A 17408-nucleotide genomic window follows, 5' to 3' on the forward strand; every position below is an offset into this window, starting at 1 on the left:
CTAAAGGTACGCTGACAGATGCATTATTCAGTTGTAACTGCCTCCTCTACCAGCTGTTTCTTTGAAGCCTTTTTTGTACAGGCCTTGGGCCTGGTTAACAATTCATTACACCACAAGCAAAACAAAACCAACTGACTCCTACTTTGTGGATTGTGAATGCAGGATCTCCCTTTCACTGGTTACTGGTCGACAGATGACAGGTTGCGTGTCATAATTCTCCAAAGATGGGGTGGGTGGGGGCAGTGCGTAAAGGGCTGAATTTTCAAATGTGACCATCTCTTGGGTGTCACAGTGACCTCACTTACTTGATGCCTCCAAACAGTCAGTTACAAAAACACAATGGACATGCAAGTGCTGTGCTGCTTAGGGTGGTGAAATAAAATAAACAACGATCGAACACAGCTGTCTTGTAAGCCTTAGTCTATATTTCCTTCATACCACACAAAAAAAAAGCAGACTACTATTCAGATATACAGGCTGAATCACACAAGTAGCCACTACAAGTTGACTAGTGTAGCTGCAGCTGCAGAGCACAATTAATTTGTGCACACCCCTGCTGTGGTGTTATTGTACGTTTGTCAGTATCAATCATTGTTCTCGCCATTTGGCCTTGTGTTAGTAAATGGGATCCATTTTATGGATCATTAGACAGGCTTGGGTATTCAGAATATGGTATAGATAGGGAAAAATATATATGGAATAAAATACACAACAAAGCCTGATCAGACTGCCCTCTAAGGGTGGCCCTTTATAAAAATTATGACGATTCATCTATATTGGGGAGCAATAATTCAGAAATAGGTGTTTGAGAAGATGCCCTCTCCTTTCTTTTCTGACATTAGCAAAACAGTACTTAATAGTCTACTTGCATTCAAGTGGTAATTGAATACAACTTCCAAACAATGACCTCACTCAACAATGGGGTGCAGAACAAAACAGGAAATTTACATATTACATGTTTACACCACCATACGATATGCAAAGCAAGGGTAAGTTAACCGTTACAATTCTGCCAATTGAAATGTTCACGTTTAATCATAAGGAATCTAATTTTGGTTATGTGAACATGGAATGTTAACAGAGCAATCTCATTTGCATTTGTTGAGGTATATAATATTTTGATCCCGAGGTGTCCCCTCCCTCCAAATAAAATTAAACGATACTCGCTGCCCCCTCATAATCCTGATATACCCCATACACCAACTAAGCAACAGTGACTGTCCTGTTAGTCCACAAGTGCACATATACAGAGTTGGAGAGACATAAGCCACAAGATCTGGATTAATTGAAGGCAGTTGTGTCGACGTAAACACCAACAAACAGCGATGAGAGAGAATAAAAGCAGAGGGTCCACTCCAACTGGAAGGAGGAGGATCGCAGTTATATATCCCAGCTCTGTGCAGAGGCTAACTGAACAGACTCTATGGAAAAAAGGAATGGGTGATGTTTTGGGTCGAGACCCTTCTTCAGACTAGAGTCAGTTGGCTCTGTTGGGGAGGCAATGGCAATTACATTCCTGACACCAGAATCTTGAAACAGATGTGCTATTCTGAGCTCTGTCACAGGATGAAATTTCTAAGGCGACAGAATAAATGATTCAAGGATGTGTGTGAAGAATCCTTGAAAAAATTCAACATTCTCAATTACTCTCGAGGACCCCCTGATCTTCAATGCCCTTTCCCTCACATGACCAAAGCCACTGTTCGGAAATAAAAATCTTTTACATTGCGGGTACTTTGCTGATATTTAAACGTTATGGCAACATAACCGATGTTGCTTACTTCTAATCAACGTAACTTACCTGCCAGTCTAATGTTCACTTCATTATGCTTTTTCCATAACCAGAGAATGGCACCATCTAGTGTTTGCACTTTATCCATTGACTCTCTAGCCATTTCTTCAAAGTGTTGTGCACAGTCTCTACAGCCGAAGAAATGATGAATGTATCTTCTGATAACTTGTAGAACTACCCGAGGCCCATTGTCAAAACCTAGACAGAAATTTTTTTATTTAGGAACAAGGAAAGCACCTGTTACAAGAGGTATTTATTCACAAAATGCTGGAGTAACTCAGCAGGTCAGGCAGCATCTCAGGAGAGAAGGAATGGGTGACGTTTCGGGTCGAGACCCTTCTTCAGACTGATGTCAGGGGGGCGGGACAAAGGAAGGATATAGGTGGAGACAGGAAGACAGTGGGAGATCTGGGAAGGGGGAGGGGAAGGGAGGGACAGAGGAACTATCTGAAGTTGGAGAAGTCAATGTTCATACCGCTGGGCTGCAAGCTGCCCAGGCGAAATATGAGGTGCTGTTCCTCCAATTTCCGGTGGCCCTCACTATGGCACTGGAGGAGGCCCATGACAGAAAGGTCAGACTGGGAGTGGGAGTTGAAGTGCTCAGCCACCGGGAGATCAGGTTGGTTAAGGCGGACTGAGCGAAGGTGTTACAAGAGCCTCTGTTCAATGGAGTCACAGTACCCTTTCACAACACTAGCAATCCTTTTGTTCCTGCAAAATTAAATTTACGAGCCTAATGATCTCTTTTGTCCTGACAGGTACTCTTTGAATGAAAGCTCTGTTCAATTTTTTTTCACATTTGAAAACAAAACTGATTTCAAAACTTGTTTTTAAGTCTTAATCATTAATTATTTGGTTACATCCAATTCTTTTCAAAGAGAAAATGTGCAAATCACAATTTTCCAAAGAGCATAAATCCAGACTTAATTAGCACAGATTAAAATTACCCTGATTACCAATGCAGAATTATTGCATAACCCTCTTATTTAATCTACAATATTATCCCCAATCACCATTGCTGTCTGAGGTTTTGCATAAAACTCCCACTAACATTTTATGCCCCATGGTATTTCTTAGTTCTACTCTTAGAAATTCCATATCATCTGAGCTAATATCCCTTTTCACTGTTGCATTCATTTCCTTTTTTAACCAGCAATGCTACTCTACCTCCATTCCCTTTCTCCCATTCTCACTGAATACTGAAGGAGAATACTTCTTCTGCTTACAATTGACTCCCTTAGCACCCTATTTCCACTCACAGCCAGCCATGTTATAATGAACTTGGCCGCTGTGGCCTTTGCCTAACAAGCCACTGCCCCAAACAATATCCAAAGCTATATATCTGACAGAGAGGGTGATGGAAACAGGGGATTCGTCTACTGTGCCCAGCAGGTACCCGTACCATTCTTGCCAATTAATTCATTTGTAGCTTTAGCTTCAGCTTCAAAATGCAGTGAAGCAGCATCTGTTCCGGTGTTACATTTCCAACTCATGTGGTCAGCAGGAAATGTGGCAGTGCCACTGATTTCCCATGAAGGACTAAAGGATTGTTGCCATGGATCCTGGTTCTCCTGCTGCAACATAATCTTAATTTAATTTAAATTACAAGAATAGGGTCTTCTTAATCTAGTTGGGCCTGAAGGTAGATAGTAAGAGTCTTTTTCGCCAAGGTGGAAATGTCAAACACAAGGCGCTCAGCTGTAAGGTGAAAGGAGAAAAGTTAAAAAGATTTGCAAGGCACGTTTATTTGTACTGAGAGCGGCAGGTCCCGCTGAGTTACTCCAGCTTTTTGTGTCTATCTGCGGTAGGTGTATGGAATGCAAGAATTGGTGGAAGCAGATATGATAGCAATGATTAATAGGCATTTAGAAAGGCATATGAATAAACAGGGAATGGATGATTATAGACCATGTGTGGGCAAATTGAATTAGTTTCAACTGGTATCGTGGTTGGTATTGTGGACCAAAGGGTTGTACTATTCAATGTACATATTTTATTTTCAATACATCAGCCCACAAAATTAAAGGATCCAGCAAACTCTCAGGTCCATTGCCTCTTTCAAACAATTGTAAATACACATTATCAACCAATCAGAAGGATTTTGTCAAAAAGTACTAATAGTTTTCTCTTTATCATTAATGCCAACACATATATTTGACAAAAATACCTGAAAAACAGAATCCAATAATGGAACAGCATGAAAAATGAGTGAGATCAGTTGCTTATAAGTTGGTGAAATACAGTCTGAAGAAGGGTCTCGACCCGAAACATCACCCCTTCCTTCTCTCCCGAGATGCTGCCTGACCTGCTGAGTTACTCCAGCATTTTGTGAATATATTAAAATATGCCATCCATCACACTAATCCATCATGCTATCATGAAAACTCTACCTATTACTGAAATATATTATTCTGTGGCTCATAGTAAAAAATTTCAGAGCTTTCAGTTAATCCGACAGCAACTTATCAGAAGTATGGGACTGACCTTGATCTAGTAAACATTCCCATCTCAAGTTATTAAGGAAAACAGTGCTCTATAGAAACATGGAAAATAGGTGCAAGAGGTTGTCATTTGGTCCTTCCAGCCAGCACCGCCATTCAATGTGATCATGCCTGATCATCCACAATCAGTAACCTGTGCCTGCCTTCTCCCCATACCCCTGGATTCCACTAGCTCCGAGAGCTCAATCTAACTCCCTTTTAAATTCATCCAGTGAATTGGCCTCCACTGCCTTGTGTGGCAGATTCACAAATTCACAACTCTCTGGGTGAAAAAGTTTTTTCTCACCTCAGGTTTTAAATGGCCTCCCCTTTATTCTTAGACTTTGGCCCCTGGTTCTGGACTCCCCCAACATTGGGAACATTTTTCCTGCATCTAGCTTGTCCAGTCCTTTCATAATTTTATACATCTCTACAAGATCCCCTCTCATCCTTCTAAACTCCAGTGAATACAAGCCCAGTCTTTCCAATCTTTCCTCATATGACAGTCCTGCCATCCCGGGGATTAACCTTGTGAACCAATGCTGCACTTCCTCAATAGCAAGGATGTTCTTCCTCAAATTAGGAACTATTCAATCAAAATAATTTCAGTAAAGACAGCAACTTGGGGAAAAATAAGACACGCAAAAAACAAGTGTGCTTTTTTGTTAAATAGACTGAAAGACAAAGAAATTCTGGACATTTACATATTTCCCCTTAATTTAGTCACTCTTTCAATTAAACATTAGGTCATCCAAGTAGTATTTTTTGGTGCAAAGCGCACCTTTACCAATTTATCCATCGTGGCCACTGACAAAGTCTCTTCTTTCTCAGTTTACTCCAATACCTTATTCTCAAGTAATCATGGATAATTTTCACTAGCAGGCTCTTGAAATGTACACTATATTTCTAAAAGCCATATTTAGGTTGCCCTAAACTGCCCTGTGTCAATTTATACACGTGAACCACCCGAGCATTGTTCCGAACCTCTGCTCTTGTAAAAGACTGTTTACGTGACTAATCCAATTAAGCGCTCCAGGCAAATCACATTATAAAAAATCCAATCTGGAAGGAGAGAATGTGCAAGGTTATGGGAACAGAATTGGGGAATAGAACAAACTGAATTGCCCTTTTATATGTAGGAAAGAACTGCAGATGCTGGTTTAAACCGAAGATAGACACAAAAAACAGAAGATAGACACAAACGGGCGGCACGGTGGCGCAGCGGTAGAGTTGCTGCCTTAAAGCACTTGCAGCGCCAGAGACCCGGGTTCGATCCTGACCACGGATGCTGTCTGTATGGAGTTTGTACGTTCTCCCCGTGACCTGCGTGGGTTTTCTCCGAGATCTTCGGTGTCCTCCCACACTCCAAAGACGTGCGGGTTTGTAGGTTAATTGGCTTGGTAATTGTAAAAATTGTCCCTAGTGGGTATAGGATAGTGTTAATTTGCGAGGATCGCTGGTCGGCGCGGACCCGGTGGGCCGAAAGGGCCTGTTTCCATGCTGTATCTCTAAACTAAAAAGCTGGAGTCACTCAGCGGGACAGGCAGCATCTCTGGAGAGAAGGAATGGGTGACGTTTCGGGTCGAGACCCTTCACTCCTGAGTTACTCCAGCCTTTGGTGTCTATCTTGCCCTTTTATATAGCCAGCATGGTTTCGCCAAGAGAAATGAACTGCTTCATTGTTCTATGCTTATGAAACCAGCCGGGAGTTCTTCCCGATTTCCTGTAACGTCAGCAAAAAAAGTTATTGCATCACTGTACAGCTGCCTTCTGAAATATTCTATGTAACTTATTGTAAACTTTTGCATTGGCAATGGGAAATTTGTGACTGGTTTCCAAAAATTCTTAAGAGCAGCGAAAATAGTTTGTTTTATCCAAAACAGTAATATCAAATGAAAGCGTGAACTACCTTATCAAAGTAATGTTCCTTAAAAAAAAATCTAAATCAGATTTTTGTTCTGAGGTGTGAGCAGGCTTAAGAGAAAATACCAGCAATTAAATTAGAGAGTTTTGACCAAGTTTAAAGTACTTTGAGAGGATATCTAGTGCCAAGCTAGTTAGCTCCCCCCCTGTAGACACAAAATGCTGGAGTAACTCAGTGGGTCAGGCAGCATCTCTGGAGAGAAGGAATGGGTGACGTTTTGGGTTGAGACCCTTCCGTCTGAAGCAGTGTCTCGACCCAAAAGGTCACCCATTCCTTCCCTCCAGAGATGCTGCCTGACCCGCTGAGTTACTCCAGCATTTTGTGTCAACCTTCAATTTAAACCAGCATCTGCAGTTCTTTCCTACACATTAGCTCCCTCCTGTGGTACATATCGTACAAAACAGACACACAAGAAACTGGAATTTTGAGTAAGTAAAAACAAACTGCTGGAGGAACTCAGCGGGCCAGGCAGCAGTCTGAAGAAGGATCTTGATGCAAAACATCATCTATTCATTTTGCTTTACAGATGCTGCATGGCCCACTGAGTTTCTCCAAGAGTTTGTTTTATTGCCAGAGTTGTGGCTCAACTTGCTTATAGTAAAGATCATGAAATAAAGCATTCTTAAAGTGTTGAAGTAACTCAATGGGTCAGGCTGCATCTGTGGAAGGAATAGAGGCTGAAGAAACTGAAATGTCACCTATCCATACCCTCCACAGATTCTGCCTGACCTGCTGAGTTATTCCAGCATTTTGTGTTTTGATTAACCTGCTTGTATTCAGTTAGGCAGAGGATACAAATGGCCTGAAGAGACATGTCACAGTGGCACACGAACAGCCAGGAGTTTACAAAATTATTTAATAATTGATATCCATATTATTTTGATTTAAACATTTAATTGTAATTTACAATGCTAATTGATTGCGTGGTTTATTACTTTTTATAATCTGTGCTTTAACAAAGGGTGTACAAATAAACTGTGCAATGCAATTTACAGAACTGTGACACTGAAAGTTATGATACACTAACTTCTGTTGTAACATCGATGTACATTTGTATAGCTTAACATCTTATTAAAACTTAGTCAGCTAAGAGATGAATCTATAATTGATTAAAATACACCACTCTTAGCACGTAATCTACCTATCCTCGTCCAAGATGAAGTAACCGCTGACCTCTACAATTTAATTTATACTAATCTTTAAAGTGTACAATAATATAAACCTACCTTCAGTGCAGGATTAAAAGATCTTCACTGGTTACATGAGACGATGTGGATAAGTCATAAGAAGGAAAAACTCTAAAGATAATCCAGCTGACTTAGCTGTCCCAATTCTTCAAACAGCATTATAAGAGTAACTCACAACCCGTTTCATCTCATTAGTGAACAAATGTCAAACACCAGCTGGTGTTAGGAAGCAAAATGATAAAGCACATTTTGCTGATTTTATCATCTCCTCTCCAGCAACTCATTCATGAGAAAAGTTACCCTGTTATCTATAGTCTTAACAATCATTGTTTAAGATGCTTGCATAAAGAAATGCCAACTCTCAATCAAATCTAATGCTATCCCCATTGTGCATTTTCCAGCAGGCTTCGCATGAACAGGAACATCCTGCAGATTTCTTTTTTGATGCTACAGTCCCCGTCCTGCACTCCCCACCTCACTAATCTACAGACAGAAGAACAATTACTGCCACCTTATCCTGCTGTGATCAACTAATTTGGCAGCTCATTGATCTAAAATATTACCTGTTTCCCACTCCACAGATGCTTCCTGGGCTGCACAATACTTCCAGAATTTTCTCTTCTTATATTAGTTTACAACATCTGCAATATTTTGGTTTTGGTTTTATTATCTGATCATTTTACATTATTTAAGCTTACAAAAAAGATTTCAGCCTCTGCAAATTCAGTGTTGTTAATTTTGAATTATCTTTGTTGCTTATCATTACTCAAGTTTCTTAAAAGAAAAGCAAACCGAGTAGCAAAATCAATAGCTAATTTGTACTTGGTTCACATCGATAGCAATATTAGTTTAGAATGAACAGGATAATATTTGGATTATTGCTGAGAGGAAACAATATTATACAGGGAGTAACATCTTGGCATGGATAGAAGGTTAACTGCCTAACAAGAAACACAGTAGATATAGAAGGGTCTTCTTCTGGTTGACAAAGAGTATCAAGTGATATGCCAAAGGGATATACTGCTGGCGCCTCAATTATTTAACTATTTATGCAAACATAAACATTACTAAATCTGTTGACAATACAAAGATGGGAGGAAATTAGGTTGTGAAAAGATAGAGAAATTAGTAATATGGTGTCAAGTTATTGACTTCAGGAAACAAGGCAGTGTATACAAGTAGAGATGCTCAATTGCTTCTAGTCCTACGGTGTAAACAACTTTGATGTTTGCCCTGGACCAACCACATTTAAGCTAGGCCAAGAGGCTTCCTTTAAGGGCAGTGGAGGCAGAGTTTGAGTATTTTTATGGCAGAGGTAGACAGATTTTTTGAAAAGCAAAGGAGTTTAAGATTGCCAGAAGCTATGCAGGAAAGTGGGTAGTGGACTTGAGGTTATAATCTGATCAGCTAGTATTTTATTTAATAGTGGAACAAGTTCAAGAGGTCAGGTTGGCTTATTCTGCTCCTAATTTGTATGTTTCCAGTCATTGGCATGAACAAATTTAGCACATATTGTAAATCTCTTTGGGTTACAGTAATATAACTGCTTTTAAAAAAAGAATGTTTACCAGTAATGATCTGCATTTCAGGACGTGTCTCGGCATGTACTGTCAAGATATGGAAGAGCGTCCAGAGAGAGCATGGGTAACCTCTGTACTGTGGCTGGCTACCCTGGCAGCCCACCCACTCGACAGTATTTCTCAAAAACATTCCTGATATCTGCAAGGGAAGAACGCACAAATAAATACCTAAAAATATATTTATGCTTTCATTATTTAAAAGATTTTTCAAAATAACTGTACCCAAGTGTTGGAAGATGTTACTTTTCGATTAGCCCTAAAAAGTTGAATGCATAATAATTGTGATGAATACAATTGCTATTTCCTAAAAAAGTCATTGCCAGGGTATGGGGTTCACTGGCACCATTGCCCATCTCAGGTTTTGCAAAGTGTGCCAGCTTCTTGAACCACTGCCATGATTTCATACCAATGTGGCTACCCATGCCATTTTAAGAAGTCAAGCAATAATACTGTGGAAGCGATTTCCATTTACTTTGTGTGAAAAAGTTACCCTTCAGATTCCTATTAAAATCTTTTCCCCACCTTGAACCTATGTCCTCTGGCCCTCGATTCCCTTACTCTGGGCAAAAGACTCTGTGCAGCCACCCAATCTATTCCTCTCATGATTTTGTATACCTCTATAAAATCTCCCCTCACCCTCATCCTCCTGCACTCCATGGAATAGAGACCCAGCCTACTCAACCTCTACCTATAGCTTACACCCGCTTCCTTTTCTTAAATGCATTATCACAAGAGTCCAATTGACTTATCAATCTGACAGTTTGAGCATCACTTCAAAAATAAAATGGTTTTAACCTTCAGATTCTACATACACTTACAAAAATGTTTTAGCAAGAGCAGCATTTCCAAAAGAGCCAATTATTAAGTAATAAATGACAATAAAAATAATGTAATAAAAAAGGAGTAATTTTGTTCAGAAATACAAAATGATCAGTCAGCATACGGGGGAGGGCAGCAGGAATTGAAGGAAATGGTAATATTAAGATTATATTTGAATATGAAAACTAGTCTAACATCTAGTAAAATATTAGTCATAGTTAGTTAAATGTTGAATTTTTAATCATCTTGGTTAAAGGCTCAAGGCGGCGCTAATTTAACAGGTTTAGTTCCTAGCTCAGAAATCTATACAAATATGCAAAAAGAGACTTCCCACTTAAAATAATTTATCAACTAATTTAACCCAACACTGACTATATCACCACATATTCATGGTGAGCTGATTCTGAAAGCATGCCAACAGTAATTCTGAGAGTTTCCAGCCCAGAGTTTTCTTTCTTGACTCAATTGGGAAGAAAGTAATTGGAAGAAAAGGTGGCTGAAAATACGTCTCAGTGAACTTTATTGCTAGATCACATTATATATACACTTTGCGTATAAACGGAGAATTGCCTTAACCCTCTTTGGATCCAAGCTCAAAACAGCATTGCAGAATCTTTATTCCTAACCATCCATCCACATAACAGGAATAATGCATAAGAATCCAGTTCAGTAAAGTCTCATTATTTACATCAATGGAAGGTTGCATTTAACTATTTTTTAAATTGTCTAAAGCCAAAGTATTAAAAAAAGCAAATGAATAATTTATAAAATAATATATATATATCTATAAAATTTTGAACAGGAAATGAAAAGTACAAAAGCAAACAGTTGTCTGAGACACTTCATTTTGAACCCACATTGAGGGCATGTAGCAAAATATATGAAAACCTATTGACACTCAGGCAGGCTCAAAAGGGTAATTATTTTGTACATTCATGACCCAGTACTTGTATTGGCCCTTTTGAGTCCAAAACAATCAGCACCAATGCACGTAGAAGCATTTTGCACAGAAGAGGAAAGGATGCCATGTGGAGTTCCATAGCAAATAGCATGTCAAAAGAAGAAGAAAAAATGGTGAGAAAATAAACTGCTGGAGGAACTCAGTGGGTCAAGCAGCATCTGTGGAGGGAATTGATCTGCTGACATTTGGGGTCCAGAGTCTTCAGACTTAAGAAATGTCATGAGCTGAAAACACATCTGCTCATTTTCCTCTACAGATGCTGCATGACCCAGTGTGTTCCTCCAGCAGTTTTTTTGCTCAAGATTCCAACACCTGCAGTCTTGTTTCTCAAAAGAAATCTTCCCTTTAGTGCTGAAGAATATTAGTCCGTATCATCAATGATCAACAAAACACTTACCCTCATTTTGTTGTTCACCAAATCTAAGATTGCATCATAAGGAATTTTATCCAATGGAAGGCTCACCAACCACTCTTGCAATGTTTCTAGCAACTTCACTACTGGCTGTGGTCCAGGGAAGAGCTGTTGAAAAGTAAAATTATTTGTCAGACAAAACCTTCATCTGAACTAAAGACCAAATAAGCTCATCAAGATCTAAAGCATGGCCATTGAATCAGGATACACTTCATTTATTTTTAGCATTAAATTGTTGAAGGATAGGCTTACAAAGGCTACACTATTAATGATGGCCAGATCTCTTTCTATGACGACATGATCAGCAAAATACTCAATCTCTACAGAATTTATACCGTACAATGCAAATTGCACAAAATTCACCAAACTGAATTGATGAATTTCATTCATCTCTCATTTGCTAATCAGAGTTGGTAATTGGGGCAGGTACAATAATAATATTTAAAACCCATTTAGACAGGTATATGAAAGGAAAGGTTTAGAATATGGGACAAATGCAGGAAAATGGGACTAGCTTAGAGGGGATATCCTGATCGGCACGGACGAATTGGTCTGAATGGCCCGTTTCCATGCTGTCTCTATGACTCCATTGAAGTTTTGGGTCATACTTGCAGAGTGAATGGAGATTCTCCATAAAGCAGTAATCCAATCCATGTCTGGTCTCGTCAAAGTAGAGGAAACTACATTGTATGTTAAATTAAAGACTGTAAAAACAAATCCAGCATCACGTGAATAAGCCGTCTACGACTTAGATGGTAGGAACAGAGACAATACTGAAATAATGGCCCAGTTTTACACCATTCTCTTTTCTACATATAATTTAATATATTACCCTAACCTCATGTTCCTTTATTTAAAGTAATAAATAATGTTCTTAGAAGTGGTTCAGAGTAAAGGAACGACGAAAGGTGTGTATGTATATGGAGATAGGATTAAAACACAATGAACAGCAATATTCTAAATACCACCTTAATAATAAAATGGGGTCATGCAAATAAAATTAATTGCTCGATTCTATTCACAGGAAGAAAGTTATTTTGTTTTGAATCCCCTAGTAACATTTTGCAAGTCCATAAGTGGACATTCCCAGATCAGAATCCCAAAATGTTAGTAAATTTTATGTTGATCAATAGTGTAAGCAAAAGCCAACTGATTTCACAAGAAATAAAGCTGAGGATTATGAAAGAAACAGAGGAAGAATGCCATATGTAGTTTAATGGTGGCTGCACTACTGAAACCACTAAATAACCAAGCTCATCAGTCAAGAAAGAATAAAATAGGATTTAATATTAATCTTTAGAATTTCAGTTCGTTTAAAGGAATCAGGAACAGCCTTCGCTCAGAAGGTTAAAGGAACAGAGTACAAATACATTAGGATACACAGAAGAATTTGGTTAATGGAAGTTTACTCAGTGCATTATGTATTGAAACACAAATAGCAAGTCAACCCCTCACAATCCTATGCCTTGATCCCAGGGGAAAATCTACCTTGATCTTTCTAAATACCAATAACAGATGCTATGATTCATTACTCTATTAGATCGCCTTCTGTCCCTGAGGCACATCTGTCAATTGGTGTGTGCAATTTTCTACTATGAGATTAATAAATGGCATTTCAATTCAAAGAAGAGCATTGCAAGCAATATAGTTTATTTTATTTGTGATCTTTTCTAATAAACATGGCATGCAATACCTTATTTGACCAAGATCAGAAACCAGAATCTAGGTTCAGCACTTATATTTGCACGTGGATTAGACAGAGCTGCTCCACGTGTGGCACTGACCAGAGCTGCAGTTACAGTTGAGTAGAATAAAAATGTTAGACATTTATTTTGACCGATTTAAAAAACAGGTATATTTGCAGCCTGTTGCATCAGGCTTCAAACTAACTCATTTGTTTAATTGAAGCAGTGTCATGACTGCAGAAGGCCTAGATTCAATATCCAGATATGATCGCAATCTTTTTAGAGGGAATAAAAAGGAAATATAGCAGCATTCATTTCTTGCATTATAACAGTGATTACACTTCCAAAGTACTAATATGTTGGCAATAAATTACTTAAGGATGTTCCAAGGTCATAAAGGCAAACATCAATATTATAATAATAACAATATTGCAATATATAGGAAAAGCAGATCTCAGACTTTTTTCTCATATAGTCAAGATGTGGGTCTTCTTCAAATCATTAGTTTTTGGTTGATTGGACTTTTAAAAAACTAGGAGAAAATAATATATCTGCAATATAATCTATTTAGAAAAGTTTCTCCAGAAGATCTGGATAGGGGAAGAAGCTTTTCAAAGTACTTGGATAAATACAAAATCTTAGATTTCAATATTTGAATTTATCACTTTAATCTTTTGAGAAACAAACAAAACTGCTAAAAATGACTAAGAATCAGATTCAATAAACAAACAATAACATTAAAAAATTTCAGATCATCATTCTTTTGTTTTCTTTGACCAGTTAGACGTGACATAATCTTGGAAGGTCTGGCATTATGGAATACATTCATCTAAAAAAAACACTAATCCCTACTGTCAGTTAAAGGATTAAATCAATATATGACATATTTCCTGTAAGAAAGTGGAGTGTTAATCTGGCCATCTCATTAACTCGACCAACTGATTCCATTTTGCTAAAACACGATAAAAAATATTTTATTTATAAAATGTCAGCAGCAAAAGAAAAACAGCCACAGAAAAGAAATTAATTGTCATTCTCTAATTCAGAAAATTATTCAGTTACATAAAATGTAAAGCATTCTGCATGCAGCATGTAATCTGATAAATTGATATATTTTTCAGAGTGTAGTCAGACATTTTCATATACATTGAATGCTCAAGGGGACTTTAGGCTACCATGAGACTTGCCAAGCTATTAAAATGTATTTCATTCAGATGAAGACATCTTCGAAATAATGTATTAAGGATAACAAAAATATTGCTTATACAACTGTGGAAAAAGATAATTCTTTTAAATTTGTTTCTTTTTCTATCCAATAATGTGCATCTGGTCAGACCACAAAGTGAAGCCACAATACACAAGCACGTGAATTCACAATTGATGCTCTAATTTCTTGCTGTGTTGGGCAGACTAGTTGTCAAACCAATCCAATTGGATGCTTTCTGCGGTGCTTCTATAGTAATTGGTAAGTGTCATTTGAGACAAGCCAGTTGCTTTACGTGGTTCACTCTCAGGAAGGCCGATCAGACATCTATGACGGTGACTTTGGGTACAGGTGCACCCGAGGCTGTCAGAATGGGTGATGTCAATCCATTGCCCTTCTGTTCAAAATGGGTAGACAATGCATTTAGCTTGTCGGGAAGGGATGTGCTGTTGCCACCAACTTCTCTAGTTGGTGACAATTTTTGACTAACATATTTTTCAATTTCTCATTTTTGCCGATATAACTGTCAAGTTTTACAGGTTGCAAAAGAACCATGGGATGCTTATGTTTTGCTGAAAAGATGATAATTCCTCAGAACCTGCACTTGTATTGCATCTTTCCACACTTCAGAATGCTTCAAAATGTTTTCCAATCAATTAAAAAGTATGCACTTAAAGAGCAGTTTGTTACATAGGAGACACAAAACTCTTAAATGCCCACAGCAAGCTCAGATAAATAGTAACTTAATTGTGACAATTTCAGTGATATTGATTTTGTGTTTGTCAAGAAAAATAGACCATTAGTGCCATAATGACAGAATATCTCTGAAGATCAGAAAAAGTGCCATTTTAACCAATACCAAAATGAGTAGATGGATTGGCTAGGGAAACTTTCCCCACGCACATAAAAAAACCTCCATGCTTCACTTTCTGGAAATACCCAGTGTGGAATTACTAATTAAGTTCAAGGCAACAGCCTATTTGCGGGTTTAAGCTCTTCATCATTGATACAAATCGCAGTTCCTATTGACAAATAATGCTCATTCAAATAATGGTGAATTTGATAATCATTTATGTTATATTTAAGGCATTATTGAAGCTCAATGAATGGAAATAATTTTCCATAATTTCTGTAATCTATTGCATCCTTGGCCAATAAATACCAAAAACAGCTACACTTGACCAGTCCTCTGAAGGATTATTTCACAGTTCTTATCTTACTTTAGTCCAAAGACTACTCAAGAATAAGTCATGGTCTGCAAACTGCCAGCAGGAAGCATCTTAACATCCCAATGCCTCTTAATTTTGATGATAACGTGATAGCAGTTGTTCGGTGTGCCATCTGGTGACTTAACCAAGTGCGTGCTACTTTTCATCCACTAAACAGACTTACAATTCCACCTGCTTCAAAAATGTCCTCAGCTGATAAAATTAATTACTTCAGAGAAGAGAAAAATATGAACACAGTTATTAAAATCTACTCAAAAAAATTGTAGCAGCATAGCTGGGACACTCTGAAAGTTTATTCCTTAATGCTGTGATGCTGCATCGCATAGCAGAAATAGCAAAAGTAGTGGTATCAAAGAGGTGGTTGCCGAGTTTAAGAGTTAATGCCACCAACTTAAATTTTAAGTTGGTGGCATGGCAACTCTGCATCTCATTAAGAACACAAAGATATAAATAACATGGCATGAGCAAAGATATTTGCTAGCAATGAAAAGGGTCACAGAAATACTAGGACAAGTACACATCAGCAATTCCTTCGAACATTCATCTGCTTTTGTGCCAAAGATCATACACTTACTTCTTCACAGCATTGGACTCTGCTCACTGTGATCCGTACATAGGCAATGTATTGGATTGGTGTTGAAGAAAACTCGAGAACTGAGTGAACCAAGGTTGTTTGGTAAAAGACGTACCCTTTGAGCAGTTTCATCATAACGGCATTTACAGGGACAAATTTAACTGATAATTAACACAGACAGAATTTCAATTATGAAAGGTAATGGAAAGTACTGAGTCAAATACTACCATTAAAGCTTGTGTCTGATTGGCTAATGCTGTATGTTTTCTTGATAGCATCTCAAACATGGATCGTTTTAATTATAAAATGGGCACATCATGTGGATCAAATCCAGCAGGACCCATCAGTTGCATCTGCCAAAATACATCATTGCACTTTGGTACACTTATGAGACCATAATAATAACAACCATTTGCTTTGGATCCCAATAGCATGCCCAAATTGACAATCAGATAGAACAGAAATGGAATACATTTGTTAATTCATCATAATTACCATTAAAATTCCACTCAAGAGATATTCCAATTACCTTTGATAGAACTGTAATTAAATCCTTCAGCGCTGTCAGTTCAGGCCCCTCCAATATCTTGTGGCTAGCAAGTTCCACTCGAAGAAGATAGTGCAAAGAGGACTCCAGATCAGCAAAATATACCTTACCCCTGAAAACAATGACAGGTTAAAAGCTGTGCATTTTGAATAACTAACCATCATTGGAAAATGTCCTCTCGAATTCAAATTATTACTTCTGAACAGAGAAAAATACCAACATTGATTGCAGTTCTTAAAATCTATTCCAACTAAAATTGGAGCAGTATTGCCAGGACATACTGAAGCACAGAAGCATAGATACACACCATGGGAAGTAGTAGGCAATACACATTCTCTTAGCACAAATTGTGAAAAAAGGTGGATTGATTTTCCAATACAAAATCTCACAATGGACCAGCATTAGCAAAGTTGCAATAGAAGTCATCTGCAACGTAATGCTGCTGCCTGAGAAATGACCTGGATCCGCTTCAATTTGCTTCTCACCACAGTATGTTAATGGCAAATGCTATCTCACTGACACTTCGCTCTGCTTTGACAATTTGAATAATTTGTAATTTTGTAATTTGTAATCAATTTATTAGTCAAGGAATTTGATTTGCCAACAGTCATACAAAAAAGCAACAAGATACATAATCACATAAAAATTAATCATAGACTTAAACAGTCACCACAACTGCGTGTGAGAATCCCCAGGGCACACAGCATAAGTGGAGACACACAGCCATCAGTTCAATGTCCGGGGCACACACATGCTCCTTCACCATGATGTGACCAGAGTTGTACCGACCACCGTCACTCTCTCTGCAGTCCCTGTCCGCCTGAACAGTCAGAAACCCGTCCACACTCGCACTAGACTCCGGGATGTCCTCATGCAGCCATGTCCCCGCAAAACACCGAGATCACTGCACTCACGGCACTCCCTCCGAGTCCTCACCAATGCAGGCAGCACGTCTCCGCGGTCGGCGATCGAAGCTCCCGCGATCGGCGTGGTTGAAGCTTCCGCGATCGAAGC

At 38.4% G+C, this 17408-nt stretch overlaps 1 protein-coding gene across 2 annotated transcripts in view; it reads right to left on the reverse strand.

The window, feature by feature from the left end:
- Window positions 1-17408, reverse strand: part of qsox2 (quiescin Q6 sulfhydryl oxidase 2) — a 61351-nt gene that overhangs the window by 5242 nt on the left and 38701 nt on the right. For both annotated transcript variants that reach the window (XM_078426253.1, XM_078426254.1), the window contains 4 exons: window positions 16377-16506; window positions 11141-11263; window positions 8952-9102; window positions 1802-1990 (listed from right to left, as the gene is read on the reverse strand). In XM_078426253.1, the coding sequence (XP_078282379.1) occupies window positions 1802-1990; window positions 8952-9102; window positions 11141-11263; window positions 16377-16506 (593 nt within the window). The remainder of the gene's footprint in view (window positions 1-1801; window positions 1991-8951; window positions 9103-11140; window positions 11264-16376; window positions 16507-17408) is intronic.

Source organism: Rhinoraja longicauda, chromosome 31, assembly GCF_053455715.1.
Source record: "Rhinoraja longicauda isolate Sanriku21f chromosome 31, sRhiLon1.1, whole genome shotgun sequence".
Lineage (NCBI taxonomy): Eukaryota > Metazoa > Chordata > Chondrichthyes > Rajiformes > Arhynchobatidae > Rhinoraja > Rhinoraja longicauda.